We start from the raw sequence: 19,835 nt of genomic DNA, 5'->3' as shown, positions 1-19,835 counted from the left end.
AGGACATCTTTCCTAAAGAAAAATTCTTAAATTGAATGTAGTTGAAATTAAAGAATTCAATAACGCAGCGTATAAATACCTAGATCTGCATAAAATTTCAAACACTGAAACCTGGCCATAGTTGCTAAAAAGAGATCCTAATTCCCAAGTCACTAAATAAGCACCAAAAAAAATATTTCCAGCAATAATCTCTATAAAATAAACCTGCAAGAAGGTAAAGCACTGTCCGCTATAAAGGAACTGAAAAGTAATTAAATGTGCAGTTCTTCTGTACTAAAATCAGTTCCAAAAATGAATATTTTAATAAATAACTGAATGATTGGGCAAAAAATAATTTGAAACGAAAAATAAGTGTTCAAAGTTTCTAGAGAAATGGGTGTTCAATTTACCTTCTGTATAAAGTCAACACATAAATCTGGTATTCTTTAGTAGTCAAAGATAAATAGAAAAAAACTATTAAAGGCCCAGTGGCAGAAGACATCAACGTTGTTCAATCAGACAAAGAAAGAATTATTCCATACGTTTAAAATGGAAAATGGAAAGATGATGAAAAATTAAATGGCAAAGGCAATGAAGCCAAAAGGGACTTTTTTCAGTGACAACGAAAAGAGTAAATTTCATTGGTCCAATAACATAAGAAGTATAAATAAATAAAATTTACACAAAAATAATCAAAATATAATTGGAAAAGTTTAAAAATCTTTAAATAAAGGAAAACCTTAACAAAATTTAAACATTTTGTTTTGAATATCCACTTTCATGTGTTAAATTTACAAACAATTAAATACTTTCATCCAGAATCAGACAAATTATAGCAAACTTCTAAATCACAGAATTAAGATATTTGAATACACTAAAATTTAGCTTTTTTTTTTTTACAAATCTGCATCCAGTTATTTAACTCTCTCTCTCTCTCTCTCTCTCAAAATTTAAAACGGAAACAATGTCACATTAAATGGCCTTCCTTGCTCCAGTGCATGACAAGAAAGACAACCATCAAGATGAAAAAAAAGAAGTCTGGAAGCCAGCAACTATATAAACTCGCGTCTCCCCCCAGAAGACATCACTCAGTCGATCACCTCTGTAGATCCTGGTCCATCCCAGCGATATACACCACCAGCGATGAAGGCCTTTGTAGTGTGTGGTAGGTGATCTTTTCGAACAAAAATTTTCTTTGCAATGAAAAGAGTCAAAATGGGATATATAACATTTTAAAGAAATTTTCAAATAAAACTGTTAAAAGTCTGCAAAATAAAGAATCTTACAAATAAGTATTACAAAACATTGCTTTTTTAACTGAAATTTTACAGGGTACCTTTCCAGCTCTTCTTTTCCCCTTTATTTTGACAGCTCTTCTCAGCCTTCGCAGCTGCTGACAAACGCCCTCCTCCTCCAATGGGTATGGAGCACCTCCTGCTCCTCCAAGCAATGGCTATGGAGCTCCACCAAGCAATGCTTACGGCCCTCCTACGGAGTAGATCCACTTGCTGCCTTGGCAGAGAATATTCCTGGCGGTGGAGTTCCTGGAGAAGACTACCCTATTTTGGCCTCCGTCCCTGACACCGGTTTCTCCTGCGATGCTCAGAATGTACCTGGTTATTATGCCGACACTGATCGTCAGGCTGGATGCCAGGTCTTCCACATCTGCCAGGACAGGCCCAATGGACGCCGTCAGCAGGACTCCTTCCTCTGCCCCAACGGCACCATCTTCAACCAACAGTACCTCGTCTGTGACTGGTGGTTCAACTTCGACTGCGCTGATGCTGAAGACTTCTATTCAGTCAACGAACAGATTGGAGTCGTTGCCTATGACCCTTATGGTAGAAGTCGCAACGGCAACGGTAACAATGGATATGGTTCAAACGGCAACGGTAATGGAAACAATGGTTATGGTTCAAATGGCAACGGAAATGGAAAAAAACAATGGCAATAAAGAAAAGCAAGAATCTAATGGAAATGGCAAAGGAATGGGAACAAAATGGTAACGGTTCTAATGGTTCAATGGCAATGGTGCACCTGGATATCCTATCAATGGAAAATGGAGCCCAGGTGCTGCTCCCAGTAACGGTTATGGAGCCCCAGCTGCTCCTATGAATGGATATTGAGCCCCTCAATCACCTTTATAGATTCTTATGGAGCTGTATTCTAAGTCACATTCTCATCACTATTCATTAATTCTATCACCATCTTTGTTAAATAACGGATAAATTAACATCAAAGATGGAAGATAACATTATATCTATACATGTATATTTTTATATTACAAATAAAAATTAATAATTAAATTTCAATTATCTTTTATATTAATTAAACTTTCCAAAAAGAGAATACATAAATATTAAACCAAGTATTTTATACATTACGCTGGTTTAGTCGAAAATATATTAAACCTCGAGTTTTAAGAAAACTAAAGAACCTTAAAAATTGTGTGCAAAACCCACAGTAAAATTGTTTAATCCATGATACATATTAAGTGAACAGTTTAATGCATGATACGGGGAGTTAACATTTTAAGACTAAAAGCATTAGTTTATTTTTACAGTTTTCCAAAGCTTTTATAAAAACCTAAATAATTTACATCTGAATAATATCCTTTAATAAAAATTTTTTCTAAAATGAGTTGAAAATTTTCATTTACAATATGCCTCAAATGATTTACAGAACAAAAGAAAATTTTCATTCATTTCATTTTATTATAATGAAGTCATTGTGCCTCGGCAATATTCTTTTACATCACTGATTATCTTGCAACCAGTCATTCCCTTTAAATCCTTCCATATGAAGGAAGTTAAGATACAAGCACAATATTACTCCTTCTATAGCATTTAACCTTTTAATTCTAAACAACCGTTAAAAGTCTTAGAGGATCGTCATGAAAAAATTTGCAAAAACGTTCAAAAAAATTGTAACCCTCACCTCTTTGAGCTTTCAAATTCCTGGGAAGACAGAGAACATTAAAGAAATATATTTTTTTATTTCTGGCATAAAATGATGGCTTACAAAATGATCCATAAATATAAAAGTTTCTTTTATGGGTTTAATATGTAAATGAAAAAGGACATGATACATTGAGGTAAGTTTCAAATTATTTGAATTGAAAACTTCAAATTGTCAGTAAATTTCTGTTTATGTTTTAATAACTGATAATGGTCAAACAGTACAATATTTATATAATTATTTTTTTTTAATAATACTAGGTTTAGCACCAATTTATTTATTTTGTGCTTCTAATTACATGATACTTATATATAAAAAATACAAAAAGTACCTTATATGAATTTCACTTTATGTAAATGTATACACCAACAGCTGTTGGCCTCTTAAATGTACATTTTATTACATGTAAATACACTGGTATACAAAATATATGAAGTTTGAGTACAAGAATGAAAAGAATACAAGCAAATAAAACCATGCTTATGTTACCAAGAAAAGTAATCAAGATTTTAAAAAAATTAACCGTTGCTATCTTGTATCCAGAAAATGTGAACTATTTTCAAGGACTGAAAAGAAAATAACTGACTCAGATTTTTGAAATAAAACATTACAACACTTCTATTGTCAAAGGGCAACCGCAACATTTTGACAAACATTAATTCATGTGACATGCAATAAGAACCAATCTTTTCACGCATCATAATCCGAACCTCACGTGATACGCATTAAGAATCCGAATCTAAACAAATACAAACGAATCCGAATCACGTTTATTTACGAATCCGAATCTCAGGGAACGCATTACGAATCCGAATTATTTGACTGCATTTCGAATCTCAAATCTCACATAACACGCATTACAATCCGAATCTCATTCCTTTAAGTCATTCATAATGAAATCTTGACACGCATTACGAATCCGAATCTCATGGGACAAGCAGTACGAATCCGAATCACGTATGGGACACGCATTACGAATCCGAATCTCACGTGACACGCATTACGAATCCGAATCTCATGGGACACGCATTACGAATCCGAATCTCACGTGACACGCATTACGAATCCGAATCTCACGTGACACACATTACGAATCCGAATCGCATGGGATACGCATTACGAATGCAAATCTCACGTGACACGCAAAAATCCAGAATCTCAATGGACAAAATTAAAAATCCGAATCATATGGGACAAAACATTACGAATCCGAATCACAACACGCAAAGAATCTAATTCAAACAAATTACGAATCCGAATCTCATGTGACACGCATTACGAATCCGAATTCATGGGACACGCATTACGAATTCGAAAAACACGCATTACGAATCCGAATCTCATGAGCAATTAAGACGCATTGAAAATCCGATCTCATGTTTATTATTAAGAATCCGAATCTCAATACCCGCATTAATCCGAATCACGTGAAACGCATTAAGAATAACTAAGGACACGTTTATCCTTGTAAGACGTGTATCATTAAATAAATCTCACGTGAGACGCATTAATCCGAATTCTACACTTGGAATGAATCACGTACACGCATTAAAAACTTAATATCATGGGACACGCATTAAGAATCCGAACCTCATACTGTATATATTAAAGAAACTGAATCTTATATAACATTATTAAGAATCCGAATTTTTATTTCACGCATTAAGAAACCGAATCTCATATGACACGCGTTAAAAAACCGAACCTCATGTGACACGCATTAAGAGTCAGAATCTCATTCATTTATTAAGAATCTAAAGCAATCGCATTTAAAATCCAAATCTCATGTGACACGCATTAAGAATCCGAATCTCAAGTGAAACGCATTAAGAGAGTGTTACTATAATTACAGATAATGAGAATAAACACAACATTACCAGTTTCAACAACTTTGAGAAATGGGGAAAAAGTGATACTGTACTAATTTTCTCCTATTACAAAATGTTGAACAGGGAAAACATAAAATGAAAAAATCGAAATTAAAAAGATGAAAAATGGTGTTTACAAAATTCAAGACAAATATAAAAACAGTACTGATATATGAGACAGAATCCACATCAAAAGCTGGCAAAAACAACAAAGGTTATTAATAATAAAACATTACAGTTAAAAGTAAACTGGGGCATGTAATACATTTATCACATATTTATAAAAACACATATATAAACTGATAATCTGTATGATAATATATATATATTATATTGAACTTCAGTAAAAAGCTCTCAAAAACTATAAATATCTAAATGAAATTGTAAAACCAAGTAATTATAAAAGCCAGACCCCAAATTAACAAAAATTTTTATTTGAGAAAGGATAATTTTGTAATAACAATTAACAAGAAATTCCCTCCCCAAACATCCTGTTCAATCTTTTGACAATTAAAGTATTTTCAATGATATTGAACAAATGGCCTCCAATTAAAGGATACAAAATATGTGAAAACTGGAGTTGGACAGGTTGACCTAAAGAGAACGGACATATTAAAAAAAGCAATCAAAATTTCTATGAAACTTTTAGTACTGTGTCCATATCATCAGCACCCACCCACGAGATGGACAGCCTTAATATACATGGAGAGACTAACGGATGCAGGAACCAAAAAGTGACAGAAAACAAATTTCAATAAAATATTTAAAATAAAAAATGCAGGAAGGTGAAGCGCACCGAGCGTCCCAAGTAAGCGAAATGAAGAAAATTAAATCTTTCGGTGGTCAAAATATAATGCTGTTTGAAACTTTAATCAATTCATTTGGCCTGAAAAATAATATTTTTCGATTAATAACTAAAACCTTTAAAATAAAACTACTGACATGCAAAATTAAAAAGTTTGATGGTTGGAGGGTGGATAGGAAATCATACCAATTTAATCTAAGCCTCAGTAGTTTTAAAGATCTGAGGGCAACAGAAAAAGTGCAAACAAAGACAACGCCGAATAAAGTGCACATAGTTTTTTTACAAAACTGAAAAGAAAGACAAGTTTTTAAGCATCGAACAGTTACTTCAAAATGTTCAAAAGAATTATTCCATAATCTTAACTTGTTTGCTGTACTGGAAAGAAAGGACTATGAAAAAATAAACATTTTAAGGAAATGTAAAAAAACCTTTCTCCAAAGAGTATCAAACAATTATGAAAAGTTGGCACCAATATGCAAAATAAAAGGCTAAAAAAAGCAGTCATTTTGACAACATTCCCAAAACCAAAAGACAAATTTATTTTCAAAAATATTTCAAAAAATAATTTCTGAAAATATGAAACACATAAAAACAAATGACTCAATAACATTTTGAATAAAGGGAAAAACGTTTTAACAAAAGACATTACAAGACAAAAAAAAATGTGCCAACATATAACGTTGTTTAATGGAACTTTTCATAGGAAAAATGGTGGGTGATAAAAAAAAAGAATAAAAAAAATAATATTCAACAGTTACAAATTACTTTTATCTAATTTTCAAAAGAGGAAAATTTAATTTGTTTATATTTTTTTAGAAAAAGAAAATTTTAGCAGATAAGATACATTTTAACCTTTGAAATGAAATAATCCAGTTATGACTCTCTCTCTCTCTCTTCTCTCTCTCTACTCTCTCTCTCTCAAAAATCATGAAATAATGACATTTTACATGTCCTTGCTCTAGTGCACGACAAGAAAGTCCATCAAGGTAAGAAGAAAGAGAAGTCACGGAAGCCAGGAACTATATAAACTCGGGTCTCCCACCAGAAGACATCACTCAGTCGATCACCTCTGTAGATCCTGGTCCATCCCAGCGATATACACCACCAACCATGAAGGCCTTTGTAGTGTGTGGTAAGTATTGACGATATTTCGTTAGTAAAACGTGAAAATTTGAGATATATTAGACCTAAAAAAAAAATCTTTTGTCGATGACACTAATGAAGGATTGGTGAAAGAGAAAGCATTTTTCAAAAGAGACATTAAAACATTACTACTTTTTTTCATTGATAATTTTCAAGATTCACCTTTTCTGACTATTTTCCCCTTTCCTTTGTAGCTCTTCTCAGCCTCGCAGCCGCTGACAAACGCCCTCCCTCCAATGGTTATGGAGCCCCTCCTGCTCCCCAAGCAATGGCTATGGAGCTCCACCAAGCAATGCTTATGGCCCACCTAGGAACTCCTACGGAGTAGATCCACTTGCTGCCTTGGCAGAGAATATTCCTGGTGGTGGAGTTCCTGGACAAGACTACCCTATTTTGGCCTCCGTCCCTGACACCGGTTTCTCCTGCAATGCTCAGAATGTACCTGGTTATTATGCCGACACTGACCGTGAGGCTGGATGCCAGGTCTTCCACATCTGCCAGGACAGGCCCAATGGTCGCCGTCAGCAGGACTCCTTCCTCTGCCCCAACGGCACCATCTTCAACCAACAGTACCTCGTCTGTGACTGGTGGTTCAACTTCGACTGTGCTGATGCTGAAGACTTCTATTCAGTCAACGAACAGATTGGGGTCGTTGCCTATGACCCTTATGGTAGAAGTCGCAACGGTAACGGTAACAATGGATATGGTTCAAACGGCAATGGTGTGAGCACGAACGGTTATGGTTCAAATGGCAACGGAAACGGAAGGAAAAACAACAATGGAAAGAGAAATGGAAATGGAAAAAGGAATGGGAACCAAAATGGTAACGGTTATGGTTCCAATGGCAATGGCGCACCTGCCCTTCCTAGCAATGGATATGGAGCCCCAGCTGCTCCTATGAATGGATATTGAGCCCCTCAACCTCTGTGACTCATATGGAGCTCAATTCTAAATCAGATTCCTCATCACTATTCATAATTCGATCACCTAGTTTGCTTAATGAACAAATAACTATAGACGCGTGCTTGAAAAGGAACTATGACTGGACAACATTACAAACATAAATGTATATTTTTGTATTGAAAATAAAAATGAACAATTAATTATTATTATTATTAATCCAAACTTTATAAAGTGCATAACCGTTAACTGATAGCCTGCCCGGGAACAGAGATAATAATGAAACAAGTATATTGTACCTTTTACAGTCGATCTAGTCTTAACCATACATATATTTTCATTAAACCCAGGAATTATATGGAAAATATAAAATCTGGAAATTTTATTTGTAGCCAAAAGCCGTTCCCAAAATGTTTGCGTCTATGACAAGTTAAAAGAACAGGCGGGGGGGGGGGATTTTTATTAGGTAATGGACACAAAATTTTATTTATACCATTTTCTTTAAATGTAATTTTATATAAAAAATCGCACGTAAATAATTACCCTCCAAGAATCGTACTTTTTTTATTCATCACGCAAAACCAGCAATTTTCACTTAATTTCCGTTAACCGAAGCGGTGTTCACATACATTACACAATGCATTTAATTCCCCTAATACGCTTTCGAATAACTCTCGAGCGTTAAAACCCTTGGCATTAATATTTTCATCTTACATAAGAAATCATTGTCTTTCATCATAATGAAGCCATTTCACCAATGCAGTAACCACATCATTCGTCCAGCATCGTATTTTACACTTTTACAACATTTTCATTTAGATCACTCATTTACTTACAAGCAGTCATTTCCTTTTAAATTTTGCTTTAATGCACAAATCTGTTAAACTTAATTAGTTTCTTCCACTGATGAGGAATTGCACAAGCACTTGAAATTTTTTATTCTAAAAATGTCGTAGGTCATCACCTGAAGATTTTATTATAAGTAATACTCACAGAATTTGCTGTTTCCTCACCTTATTTTGCATTCGGCCGTCCGTTCTTAATATCTCTAATGAATATTATTTCCGTGACTTTGTCGGAGGGTTGGCATAAGGAAGAGTCAGTTCTACTGTACATTAGTCGTCTACATACAGTAGTTTGCAGTCTAGCGGTTACAGATGAGGACATGAAGTACTTATGTTAAGTATGCACCAGGGTGTATGTAATTTCATCTTAATATTTGAAGAACAAATATTCCTACTGCCTTATTATTATGGAGCAGAAACATGGCCGGAAAAGAGAGTGCAAGAGAAGAAATTGGACTCAGTAGAGACGAAATTCTCGGGTGGATGTGTGGAGTAACAAAAATGGACAGGATCAAAAATGAAAGAATAAGAGGAACCACTAAAGTCGTAGAACTATCAAAAAAGGCCCAGCAAAGAAGAGTGCAGTGGTATGGCCATGCCATGAGAAGGGAAGAGACATATGTAGGGAGGAGAGTGATGCAGATGGAGGTGCCTGGTGGGAGGGCAAGAGGAAGACCGAAGCGAAGGTGGATGGATGTAGTTAGAGAAGACCTGAGAGACAAACAACTGTCAGAGAACGATGTGTTTGGTCGAGCTAGGTGGAGGAAAACTGTTAGAAACATCCTTCCCACATAGAAGTGGGAGAAGATGCAGAGAAAGAAGAAGACTGTCGCATTATTAAAATTAAATTTGGTTTTGTAAATTACACTAGATATAACTGGACATGCGTTACTTTTTCTGGTATCTTATCTAAACAGGTTATATCTTAAACAAAGTCTGATTTCTTCACTGGCTGATTGATATTGCAAGGTGGCGTCACAGCGGCAAAGGTCATAGAGACAACATATACGTTATATGTCGATAATAAGTGTTTGCATTTGCATAAATAAATATATTTAACACAAATATATGCATATACATGTATACATTGAACACATCATGGACAACATCACATATATATATATATATATATATATATATATATAATCTATATGTCTAAAATAAACTTGATAATAATATCTTTCAAAACGTCATTCAAACGAACCATTTATACGTATACTTCACTTCTTATACTGGTGAAAACCATACAATCATGTAAAAGTCATGTAAAACTTGACGCTTTTAATCAATACAATGTTTAAATTCAATAAAGAACATCAATTTCCTGAACAACTTTCAAAAACGCCTTCTCCCAGTATCCAGGAATATGAATCTTTAAATAAAAAAAAATAGTTCTAAATGATACCGGAGTCCAATGGACTCCTTTTAAATCTTTCTTTAATAAGTGAAAATGAAGTTGGACAGTTACCAAAAGAGAAGGAACGGATGTAAATTAAATAAAAAAACAATACAACTAGGGTCAATGGAACGCTGCAATTCTGCAAACAACCTTCGGCACTGTCTACAATACGCCGAGAAATAAACCATAAGCCTTTTCCAACCCCACCACCTATGAGGTGGGCACCTCAAACAAGGAAAGACAGAGAGCACCTTGAAATATTCAGCAAAATCATTAACAAATGAAAGAGCAAGTCGTAAAATGTCAGAGTAATACTATCAAACTATGAAACCGCTTCGTGTAAGTCAATAAATCTTTTGAATTGAATTTGCATTTGCTTCTTGTAACTATGATGGTTTAATTAATTTGAAAGGGAAGGTTAAAGGGATTATAGTAAAAAAAAAACTAAATTATTATTATTCATAGAAATGAAGGAAGAACATCTTTATCAGATGTATCTAACAAATACCAATTATCACTACATTAATATGAAATAATATAACTGTATTCATAAAAAAGCATGAGAGGAGGGAAAAATACACAACTCTTTCTTGATGAAACTTTAATAGTTTCGTTTCGTTTTTCAAAATGGAAAGTCAAAAAATTAAAGAAATATGAATTTAATTATATGGTAATTGCACAATCTAAAGTTTAATCAACAAATACCAATCAAAACTATGTATTCCAGCAAACACTGCTTCAACAATGAATATTAAGAATGAAAGTGGATTCGAAGACACCTTTGGTAAAAAAATGGAATATGTAAGTTACAAAACCTTCTGACGCTAGACCACATATCATTTTTGTGGAGACCAAAAACTGGAAAACTGCATTACAGGAGATTTTGCGATTTTCGGAAGCGCTAGCAGCGATCACTAAAGTCTGGTTAACCTCACCCATAAACTGATTATTTATTATTCTCTCTCTCTCTCTCTCTCTCTCTCTCTCTCTCTTAGATTATTCATGATACAGGGCATTTTATATGTCCTTGCTCCAGTACACGGCGAGAAAGGCCGTCAAGATGATAAGAATGAGAAGTCACGGAAGCCAGCAACTATATAAACTCGCGTCTCACACCTCAATGCATCACTCAGTCGATCACCTCTGTAGATCCTGGTCCATTCCAGCGATATACACCACCAACGATGAAGGCCTTTGTAGTGTGTGGTAAGTAGCTTTGCACCAAAAATATTTCTTTATGTAAATGAACAAGTGAATACTATATAAAAAAACAATCTTTTCTTGATAAAACTAATGAAGGCTCTGTGAAATAAAAAGGATCTTATAATAGAGAATTCAGACTATTGCTATTCTTAACTGATAATTTTACAGGTTTCACCATTTATTACTATTTTCCCTTTTATTTTGTAGCTCTTCTCAGCCTCGCAGCTGCTGACAGACGCCCTTCTCCTCCCTCCAATGGCTATGGAGCCCCTCCACCTCCTCCAAGCAACGGCTATGGAGCTCCTCCAAGCAATGCTTATGGCCCACCTAGGAACTCCTATGGAGTAGACCCACTTGCTGCCTTGGCAGAGAATATTCCTGGCGGTGGAGTTCCTGGACGAGACTACCCTATTTTGGCCTCAGTCCCTGACACCGGTTTCTCCTGCGATGCTCAGAATGTACCTGGTTATTATGCCGACACTGATCGTCAGGCTAGATGCCAGGTCTTCCACATCTGCCAGGACAGGCCCAATGGACGCCGTCAGCAGGACTCCTTCCTCTGCCCCAACGGCACCATCTTCAACCAACAGTACCTCGTCTGTGACTGGTGGTTCAACTTTCGACTGTGCTGATGCTGAAGACTTCTATTCAGTCAACGAGCAGATTGGAGTCGTTGCCTATGACCCTTATGGTAGAAGTCGCAACGGTAATGGAAACAATGGTTATGGATCTAATGGCAACGGTAATGGAAACAACGGTTATGGATCTAATGGCAACGGTAATGGAAACAATGGTTATGGATCTAATGGCAACGGTAATGGAAACAATGGTCATGGATCTAATGGCAACGGTAATGGAAACTGGTTATGGATCTAATGGCAACGGTAATGGAGCAGGTGCTGCTCCCAGTAACGGATATGGAGCCCCTCCAGCTCCTAGCAACGGATACGGAGCTCCTCCATCACCTTCAGATACCTATGGAGCCCCTTTCTAAGTCAGCAATGGCATGGTTAATCTTATTTGGACGATCTAATGATTCCTTACTATATCTGCCTACCGGACAATCAATCTTCTACCTTCTCTTTAACTATGGACCACCGACCTACTAACATTTTATGTGTGAATTATATTTTTGTATAATAAACATAAGCGAATTAGATCATTTCTTTATTACCGATTATTTTTATAAAAAAAAATAATGTACGGGCATGCATGCATATAATATATATATATATATATATATATATATATATATATATATATATATATATATATATATATATATATATATATATACATTGTGTGTGTGTATTGTGTGTGTGTGTGTCTATGTAAATATATATATATATATATATATATATATATATATATATATATATATATATATATATATATATATAACACTGAAAGAATGTCTTTTTTTTACTTTTACAACGATAAATAAATTCTACAGCCTTCAGCAGAGGCTACAGAAGCTTAAAAATAAGCAAAAAAAAAAAAAAAAAATCCGTACGTAGATGATATGAACTACAGGAAGAACATTATAAACTTGAAATCATAGGTTCTCTCGATAACATTATTTTATTTCCCGAGAATAAGAATGACAGAAAATGCATGGACTTGCTTATCAGTTTCAAAGATGCTTGGATCTTGGACAGAAATTTTAGTTAAAAAGAACTTTGGGTATCAAAACAATGCTGAAGCTTTGGATGAAAATGTAATTGGAAAAAGACAGCAAAAAGCCTTTTTCACAATTCACATTTGCACAAATCAGGGAAGAGGTCCGTTTCATTTTATTAAAATTTCCCTAACAGAAACGACGTCAACGTCTGACGGCAAATGTATTGACGAAATGTAAATCTATGACTGGAACTTTTCCCCTGAAGCACGAGGTCAAGGGTGCTTCCTTTTTACATTCTTCCGGCACATTTGAAAGAGCTACTTTAATCAGTGATTGCCTAACTTGAGAGTGCTGAAGGTGGATATCACTATTACCATCACAAAAATGGTTTAACCATACTACTAAGTCAGAATTGCATACTCTCAAAAAGCTAGCGGCTAGCCAGAAGGAATAGTTCTCAAATGAACGGCGAAAATATGAATAGGATAAAATTAATGCAGCTGGAAAGCTAGATGGGAAGTGACCAATTGAACTGATGAAAAATAAAGGGCAAAAGCAATGCAGATACAAAGAAGTGAGTTTAATATATAGATGACCACTCAACGCATCCCAAGTAGCATTCAACTACGGAGGATATAGATGGAAAAAACCTTTATTTATTATTTCATCTTCAAATCAGTCATTACTTCAATGTCCTTTTCTTATTATTTTTTATAAACTATGAAGAATTCGCTTCTAGGGTATTGAAGATAAACCCTGAGCACCCTTAGTCGTTGTTTCTCTAATTCGGTCAATAATCTTGTATATAATTTCATTTTTCTAGAAATACTTGCAAAAGCACTTTATTTTTATTTTATAGGTAAATGTACTGAAGTTTGTCTAGCGTCTAAGATGAAATAATGATAGAATTAAAATTATCGATATCTTCACAGGATCCTGCCATTATAATCATTATCTTTAACAGCAATGGCTAATGGGATCCACATCATAATGACCTTATCTAGCCGAAGACAGATGACAAAAACGAAAATACAGAAAGAAAAACAGCCGGACTTCCCCAATGCAAGAGCCAACGAACCTGCCTCTTGAAGAATTGAAGTTTATCTGAGCCAAGGAAACCGAAAACATGAGCAGAGGTCAAAAGTTTGGCAGATGAGGGAATGAACCATTCACCAAAACCTGCAGACCAGGGACTACTGACGCCCGCATAATAAATACTTAAATAAGTGGCTTGAGGGATGTTACGAAGCCGCCTCATAGGAGGAGATCAGTCTTTGAGCTCCACGGAACACTGACCGAAACAGTGTCTACAGAAAAGAAATAACAGACTCTACCTGACGGCCGAGATGTGCAGACGGGGTTGCTGAGAAGTCGAACTTGTTGCGTTTAATTCAATCCTGTCATGGAGGAAGACGTTAGATGCAGCACCCCAAATAATACATAGGAGCCGATGTTCGAGGCACAATGTATATGCTAATTTACTAAAGCACCTATATGAATAAAGGAGTAAAAAATGAGCCGACGTTTCTTCGGTGCAACTCGAGTTTTTTGTACAGTGTATAATCAAGGCCACCGAAATTAAATCTATTTTGGCCTCCGTCCTTGACAACGGTTTTCTCTGCGATGCTCAGAATGTACCTGGTTATTATGCCGACACTGACCGTGAGTCTGGATGCCAGGTCTTCCACATCTGCCAGGACAGGCCCAATGGACGCCGTCAGCAGGACTCCTTCCTCTGCCCCAACGGCACCATCTTCAACCAACAGTACCTCGTCTGTGACTGGTGGTTCAACTTCGACTGTGCTGACGCTAAAGACTTCTATTCAGTCAACGAACAGATTGGGGTCGTTGCCTATGACCCTTATGGGGGGATTTTATTAGGTAATGGACATACCATTTTCTTTAATAATAATTTTATATAAAAATACGCAAGTAAATAATTACCCTCCATGCATCGTATTTTTTTATTCATCACGCAAAACCAGCAATTTTCACTTAATTTCCGTTAACCGAAGCGACGTTTAGATACATTACACAATGCACTTAATTTCCAATACGCTTTCGAATAACTCTCGAACGTTAGAACCCTTGGCATTAATATTTTCATCTTAAATAAGAGATCATTGTATATCATCATGAAGTCATTTCACCAATGCAGTAACCACATCATTCGTCCAGCATCGTATTTTACACTTTTACAACATTTTCATTTAGATCACTCATTCACTTACAAGCAGTCATTTCCTTTTCAATTTTGCTATGATACACAAATCTGTTAAACTCAATCAGTTTCTTCCACTGATGAGGAATTGCAAAAGTACTTGAAATTTTTAAATCTAAAATTGTCGTAGGTCATCACCTGAAGATTTTATTATAAATAATACTCAAAGAATTTGCTGTTTCCTCACCTTATTTTGCATTCAGCCGTCCGTTCTTAATATCTCTAGTGAATATTATTCCCTTGACTTTGTCGAAGGGTTGGCATAAGGAAGAGTCAGTTCTACATTAGTCGTCTACATACAGTAGTTTGCAGTCTAGCGGTTACAGATGAGGACATGAAATACCTATATTAAGTATGCACCATGGCGTAAGTAATTTCATCTTAATATTTGAAGAACAAATATTCCTACTGTCTCATTATTATGGAGCAGAAACATGGCCGGTAAAGAGAGTGCAAGAGAAGAAATTGGATGTGTGGAGTAACAAAAATCGACAGGATCAAAAATGAAAGAATAAGAGGAACCACTAAAGTCGTAGAACTCAAAGAAGGCCCAGCAAAGAAGACTGCGGTGGTATGGCCATGTGATGAGAAGGGAAGAGACATATGTAGGGAGGAGAGTGATGCAGATGAAGGTGCCTGGTGGGAGAGCAAGAGGAAGACCAAAGCGAAGGTGGATGGATGTAGTTAGAGAAGACCTGAGAGACAAACAATTGTCAGAAAACGATGTGTTTGGCCGAGCCAGGTGGAGGAAAGCTGTCAGAAACATCGACCCCGCATAGAAGTGGAAAAGATACAGAGAAAGAAGAAGAAGAAGACTGTCTCATTATTATAATTAATGTGGATTTGTAAATTACACTAGATATAACTGGACATGCGCTACTTTAAAGTATCTTATCTAAACACATTATATCTTAAACAAGGTCTGATTTCTTCATTGGTTGATTGATATCGCAAGCTGGCGCCACAGCAACAAAGTTCATAAAGACAGCATATACATTATATGTCGATAATAAGTGTTTGTATTTACATACATAAATGTATTTAACACATATACATATGCATATATATATGTATATTTATATATATATTTTATTTATAATGTGCATGTCTGCATTACACTTGATAAAAAGTATCTTTCAAAACAACATTCAAACGAACCATTCATGCATATGTCTTATACTTGTGAAAACCATATAATCATGCAAAAGCCATGTAAAACTTGACGCTTATAATCAATACAATTTTTATATTCAATAAAGAAAATCAATTTCTTGAACAGCTTTCAAAAGCAAACCTTCTCCAAGTATCCTGGACAGGCTGAATTATAAATAAAAAGTAGTTTCAATGATACCAGAGAGTCCAATGGACTCTCTTATGGCTCGTCCGAAGGACCTGTTCTTTAATAAGTGAAAATATGACGTTGGACAGTTACAGAAAAGAGAAGGGACCGGATGTAAGTTAATGGAAAAAAAGTAATACAACTAGGGTCAATGGAACGCTGCAATTCTGCAAACAACCTTCGGCACTGTCTACCGTACGCCGAGTAATGCACACCATAAGCCTTTCCCAACCCCACCACCTATGAGGTGGACACCTCAAACACGAAAAGACAGAGAGCACCTTGGAATATTCAGCAAAATCATTAACAAATGAAAGAGCAAATTGTAAAATGTCAGAGTAATACTATCAAACTGGGTATGAAACCGCTTCGTGTAAGTCAATAAATCTTTTGAATTGAATTTGCATTTGCTTCTTGTAACTATGATGGTTTAATTAATTTGTACGGGAAAGTTAAAGGGACTATAGTAAAAAAAACTAAATTATTATTATTCATAGAAATGAAGGAAGAACATCTTTATCAGATGTATCTAACAAATACCAATTATCACTACATTAATATGAAATAATACAAACTTGTATATGATAAAATTCATAAAAAAAAGCAGGAGGGAAAAATACACAACTCTTTCTTGATGGAAACTTTAATACAGTTTCGTTTTTCAAAATGTTGTACACACTCCAAAAAATAAAAGAAGCAATGACCATATGGTGATTGCACAAGTAACCCAACGAGCTAGTTAACAAATACCAACTGCAGATCAAAACTATGTATTCCAGCAAACACTGCTTCAACTGAACCGTTAAGATCAAAGTGGATTCGAAGACACCTTTGGTAAAAAAAATGGAATATGTAAGTTACAAAACCTTCTGACGCTAGACCACTTATCATTTTTGTGGAGACCAAAAACTGGAAAAACTGCATTACAGGCGATTTTGCGATTTTCGGAAGCGCTAGCAGCGATCACTAAAGTCTGGTTAACCTCACCCATAAACTGATTATTTATTATTCTCTCTCTCTCTCTCTCTCTCTCTCTCTCTCTCTCTCTCTCTCTCTCTCTCTCTCAGATTATTCATGATACAGGGCATTTTATATGTCCTTGCTCCAGTACACGACGAGAAAGGCCGTCAAGATGATAAGAATGAGAAGTCACGGAAGCCAGCAACTATATAAACTCGCGTCTCACACCTCAATGCATCACTCAGTCGATCACCTCTGTAGATCCTGGTCCATTCCAGCGATATACACCACCAACCATGAAGGCCTTTGTAGTGTGTGGTAAGTAGCTTTGCACCAAAAATATTTCTTTATGTAAATGAACAAGTGACATACTATATATAAAAACAATCTTTTCTTGATAAAACTAATGAAGGCTCTGTGAAATAAAAAGGATCTTATAATAGAGAATACAGACTATTGCTATTCTTAATTGATAATTTTACAGGTTTCACCATTTATTACTATTTTCCCTTTTATTCTGTAGCTCTTCTCAGCCTCGCAGCTGCTGACAAACGCCCTTCTCCTCCCTCCAATGGCTATGGAGCCCCTCCAGCTCCTCCAAGCAACGGCTATGGAGCTCCTCCGAGCAATGCTTATGGCCCACCTAGGAACTCCTATGGAGTAGACCCACTTGCTGCCTTGGCAGAGAATATTCCTGGCGGTGGAGTTCCTGGACAAGACTACCCTATTTTGGCCTCCGTCCCTGACACCGGTTTCTCCTGCGATGCTCAGAATGTACCTGGTTATTATGCCGACACTGATCGTCAGGCTAGATGCCAGGTCTTCCACATCTGCCAGGACAGGCCCAATGGTCGCCGTCAGCAGGACTCCTTCCTCTGCCCCAACGGCACCATCTTCAACCAACAGTACCTCGTCTGTGACTGGTGGTTCAACTTCGACTGCGCTGATGCTGAAGACTTCTATTCAGTCAACGAGCAGATTGGAGTCGTTGCCTATGACCCTTATGGTAGAAGTCGCAACGGTAATGGAAACAATGGTTATGGATCTAATGGCAACGGTAATGGAAACAATGGTCATGGATCTAATGGCAACGGTAATGGAAACAATGGTTATGGATCTAATGGCAACAATGGTCATGGATCTAATGGCAACGGTAATGGAAACAATGGTTATGGATCTAATGGCAAGTAATGGAGCAGGTGCTGCTCCCAGTAACGGTTATGGAGCCCCTCAGCTCTAGCAACGGATACGGAGCTCCTCCATCACCTTCAGATACCTATGGAGCCCCTTTCTAAGTCAGCAATGACATGGTTAATCTTATTTGGACGATCTAATGATTCCTTTCTATATCTGCCTACCGGACAATCAATCTTCTGCCTTCTCTTCAACTATGGACCACCGACCTACTAACATTTTAAGTGTGAATGTATATTTTTGTATAATAAACATATGCGAATTAGATAATTTCTTTATTACCTATTATTTTTTATAAAAAAATAATGTACGTGCATGCATATATATATATATATATATATATATATATATATATATATATATATATATATATATATATATATATATATATATATATGTGTGTGTGTGTGTGTGTGTGTGTATGTATATATATATATATATATATATATATATATATATATATATATATATATATATATATATATAGCACTGAAAGAATTATTTTTTTTACTTTAACAACGATAAATAAATTCTACAGCCTTAAGCAGAGGCTACCGAAGCTTAAAAATAAGCAAGAAAAAAAAAAAAAAAAATTCCGTACGTAGGCAATATGAACGGCAGGAAGAATATTATAAACTTAAAATCATAGGTTTTCTCAATAACATTATTTTTTTTTCAGAGAATAAGAATGGCAGAAAATGCATGGACTTGCGTTTCAGTTTCAAACAGGCTTGGATCCGGGAGAGAAATTTTAGTTAAAAAAAAACTTTGGGTATCAAAACAATGCCGAAGCTTTGGATGAAAATGTAATTGGAAAAAGACAGCAAACAGCCTTTTTCACAATTCACATTTGCACAAATCGGGGAAGAGGTCCGTTTCATTTTATTAAAATTTCCTTTACAGAAACGACGTCAACGTCTGACGGCAAATGTATTGACGAAATGTAAATCTATGACTAGAACTTTTCCCCTGAAGCACGAGGTTAAGGGCTCTTCCCTTTTACATTCTTCAGGCACATTTGAAAGAGCTACTTTAATCAGTGATTGGCTAACTTGAGAGTGCTGAATGTGGATATCACTATTACCATCACAAAAATTATTTAACCATACTACTCAGTCAGAATTGCATGCTCTCAAAAAGCTTGCCATAAGGAAAGGTACTCAAATGAACGGCGAAAATATGAATAGGATAAAATTAATGAATGCGGAAAGCTAGATGGGAAGTGACCAATTGAACTGATGAAAAATAAAAGTGCGAAAGCAATGCAGATACAAAGAAGTGAGTTTAATATATAGATGACCACTCAACGCATCCCAGGTTGTATTCAACTACGGAGAACATGGATGGAAAAAACCTTTATTTATTCTTTTATCTTCAAATCAGTCATTACTTCAATGTCC

General features: G+C 35.7%; 1 protein-coding gene and 3 pseudogenes across 1 annotated transcript; all 4 read left to right on the top strand.

The window, feature by feature from the left end:
* The first annotated feature begins 1,379 nt into the window (after positions 1-1,379).
* LOC136832976 (uncharacterized) lies at positions 1,380-1,933 on the top strand (annotated as a pseudogene).
* A 4,787-nt stretch (positions 1,934-6,720) lies between these two features.
* LOC136832975 (pro-resilin-like) lies at positions 6,721-7,665 on the top strand (annotated as a pseudogene).
* A 1,253-nt stretch (positions 7,666-8,918) lies between these two features.
* On the top strand, positions 8,919-12,094 carry LOC136832974 (pro-resilin-like; annotated as a pseudogene).
* Positions 12,095-12,739: 645 nt separating this feature from the next.
* On the top strand, positions 12,740-18,536 carry LOC136832973 (uncharacterized). The gene is made up of 5 exons (XM_067094625.1): positions 12,740-12,817; positions 14,353-14,602; positions 17,503-17,559; positions 17,726-18,428; positions 18,482-18,536. The coding sequence occupies exons 1-5, from the start codon at positions 12,740-12,742 to the stop codon at positions 18,534-18,536; spliced, it is 1,143 nt and encodes a 380-aa protein (XP_066950726.1).
* Positions 18,537-19,835: the final 1,299 nt, after the last annotated feature.

Source organism: Macrobrachium rosenbergii, chromosome 51 (assembly GCF_040412425.1).
Source record: "Macrobrachium rosenbergii isolate ZJJX-2024 chromosome 51, ASM4041242v1, whole genome shotgun sequence".
Taxonomy (NCBI): domain Eukaryota; kingdom Metazoa; phylum Arthropoda; class Malacostraca; order Decapoda; family Palaemonidae; genus Macrobrachium; species Macrobrachium rosenbergii.
The sequence above is the reverse complement of the archived record's forward strand: the minus strand, read 5'-3'. Positions and strand labels throughout refer to the sequence as shown.

What these genes read in the sequence shown, in the direction of transcription:
- LOC136832973 (XM_067094625.1), top strand. Translation starts at nt 12,740, where the DNA reads ATGCTTGGATCTTGGACAGAAATTTTAGTTAAAAAGAACTTTGGGTAT. An exon ending in GAAGGCCTTTGTAGTGTGTG is followed by an intron (nt 17,560 to 17,725) that starts GTAAGTAGCTTT and finishes ATAATTTTACAG; the next exon opens with GTTTCACCATTTATTACTAT. An exon ending in GGTTATGGATCTAATGGCAA is followed by an intron (nt 18,429 to 18,481) that starts GTAATGGAGCAG and finishes CCTCAGCTCTAG; the next exon opens with CAACGGATACGGAGCTCCTC.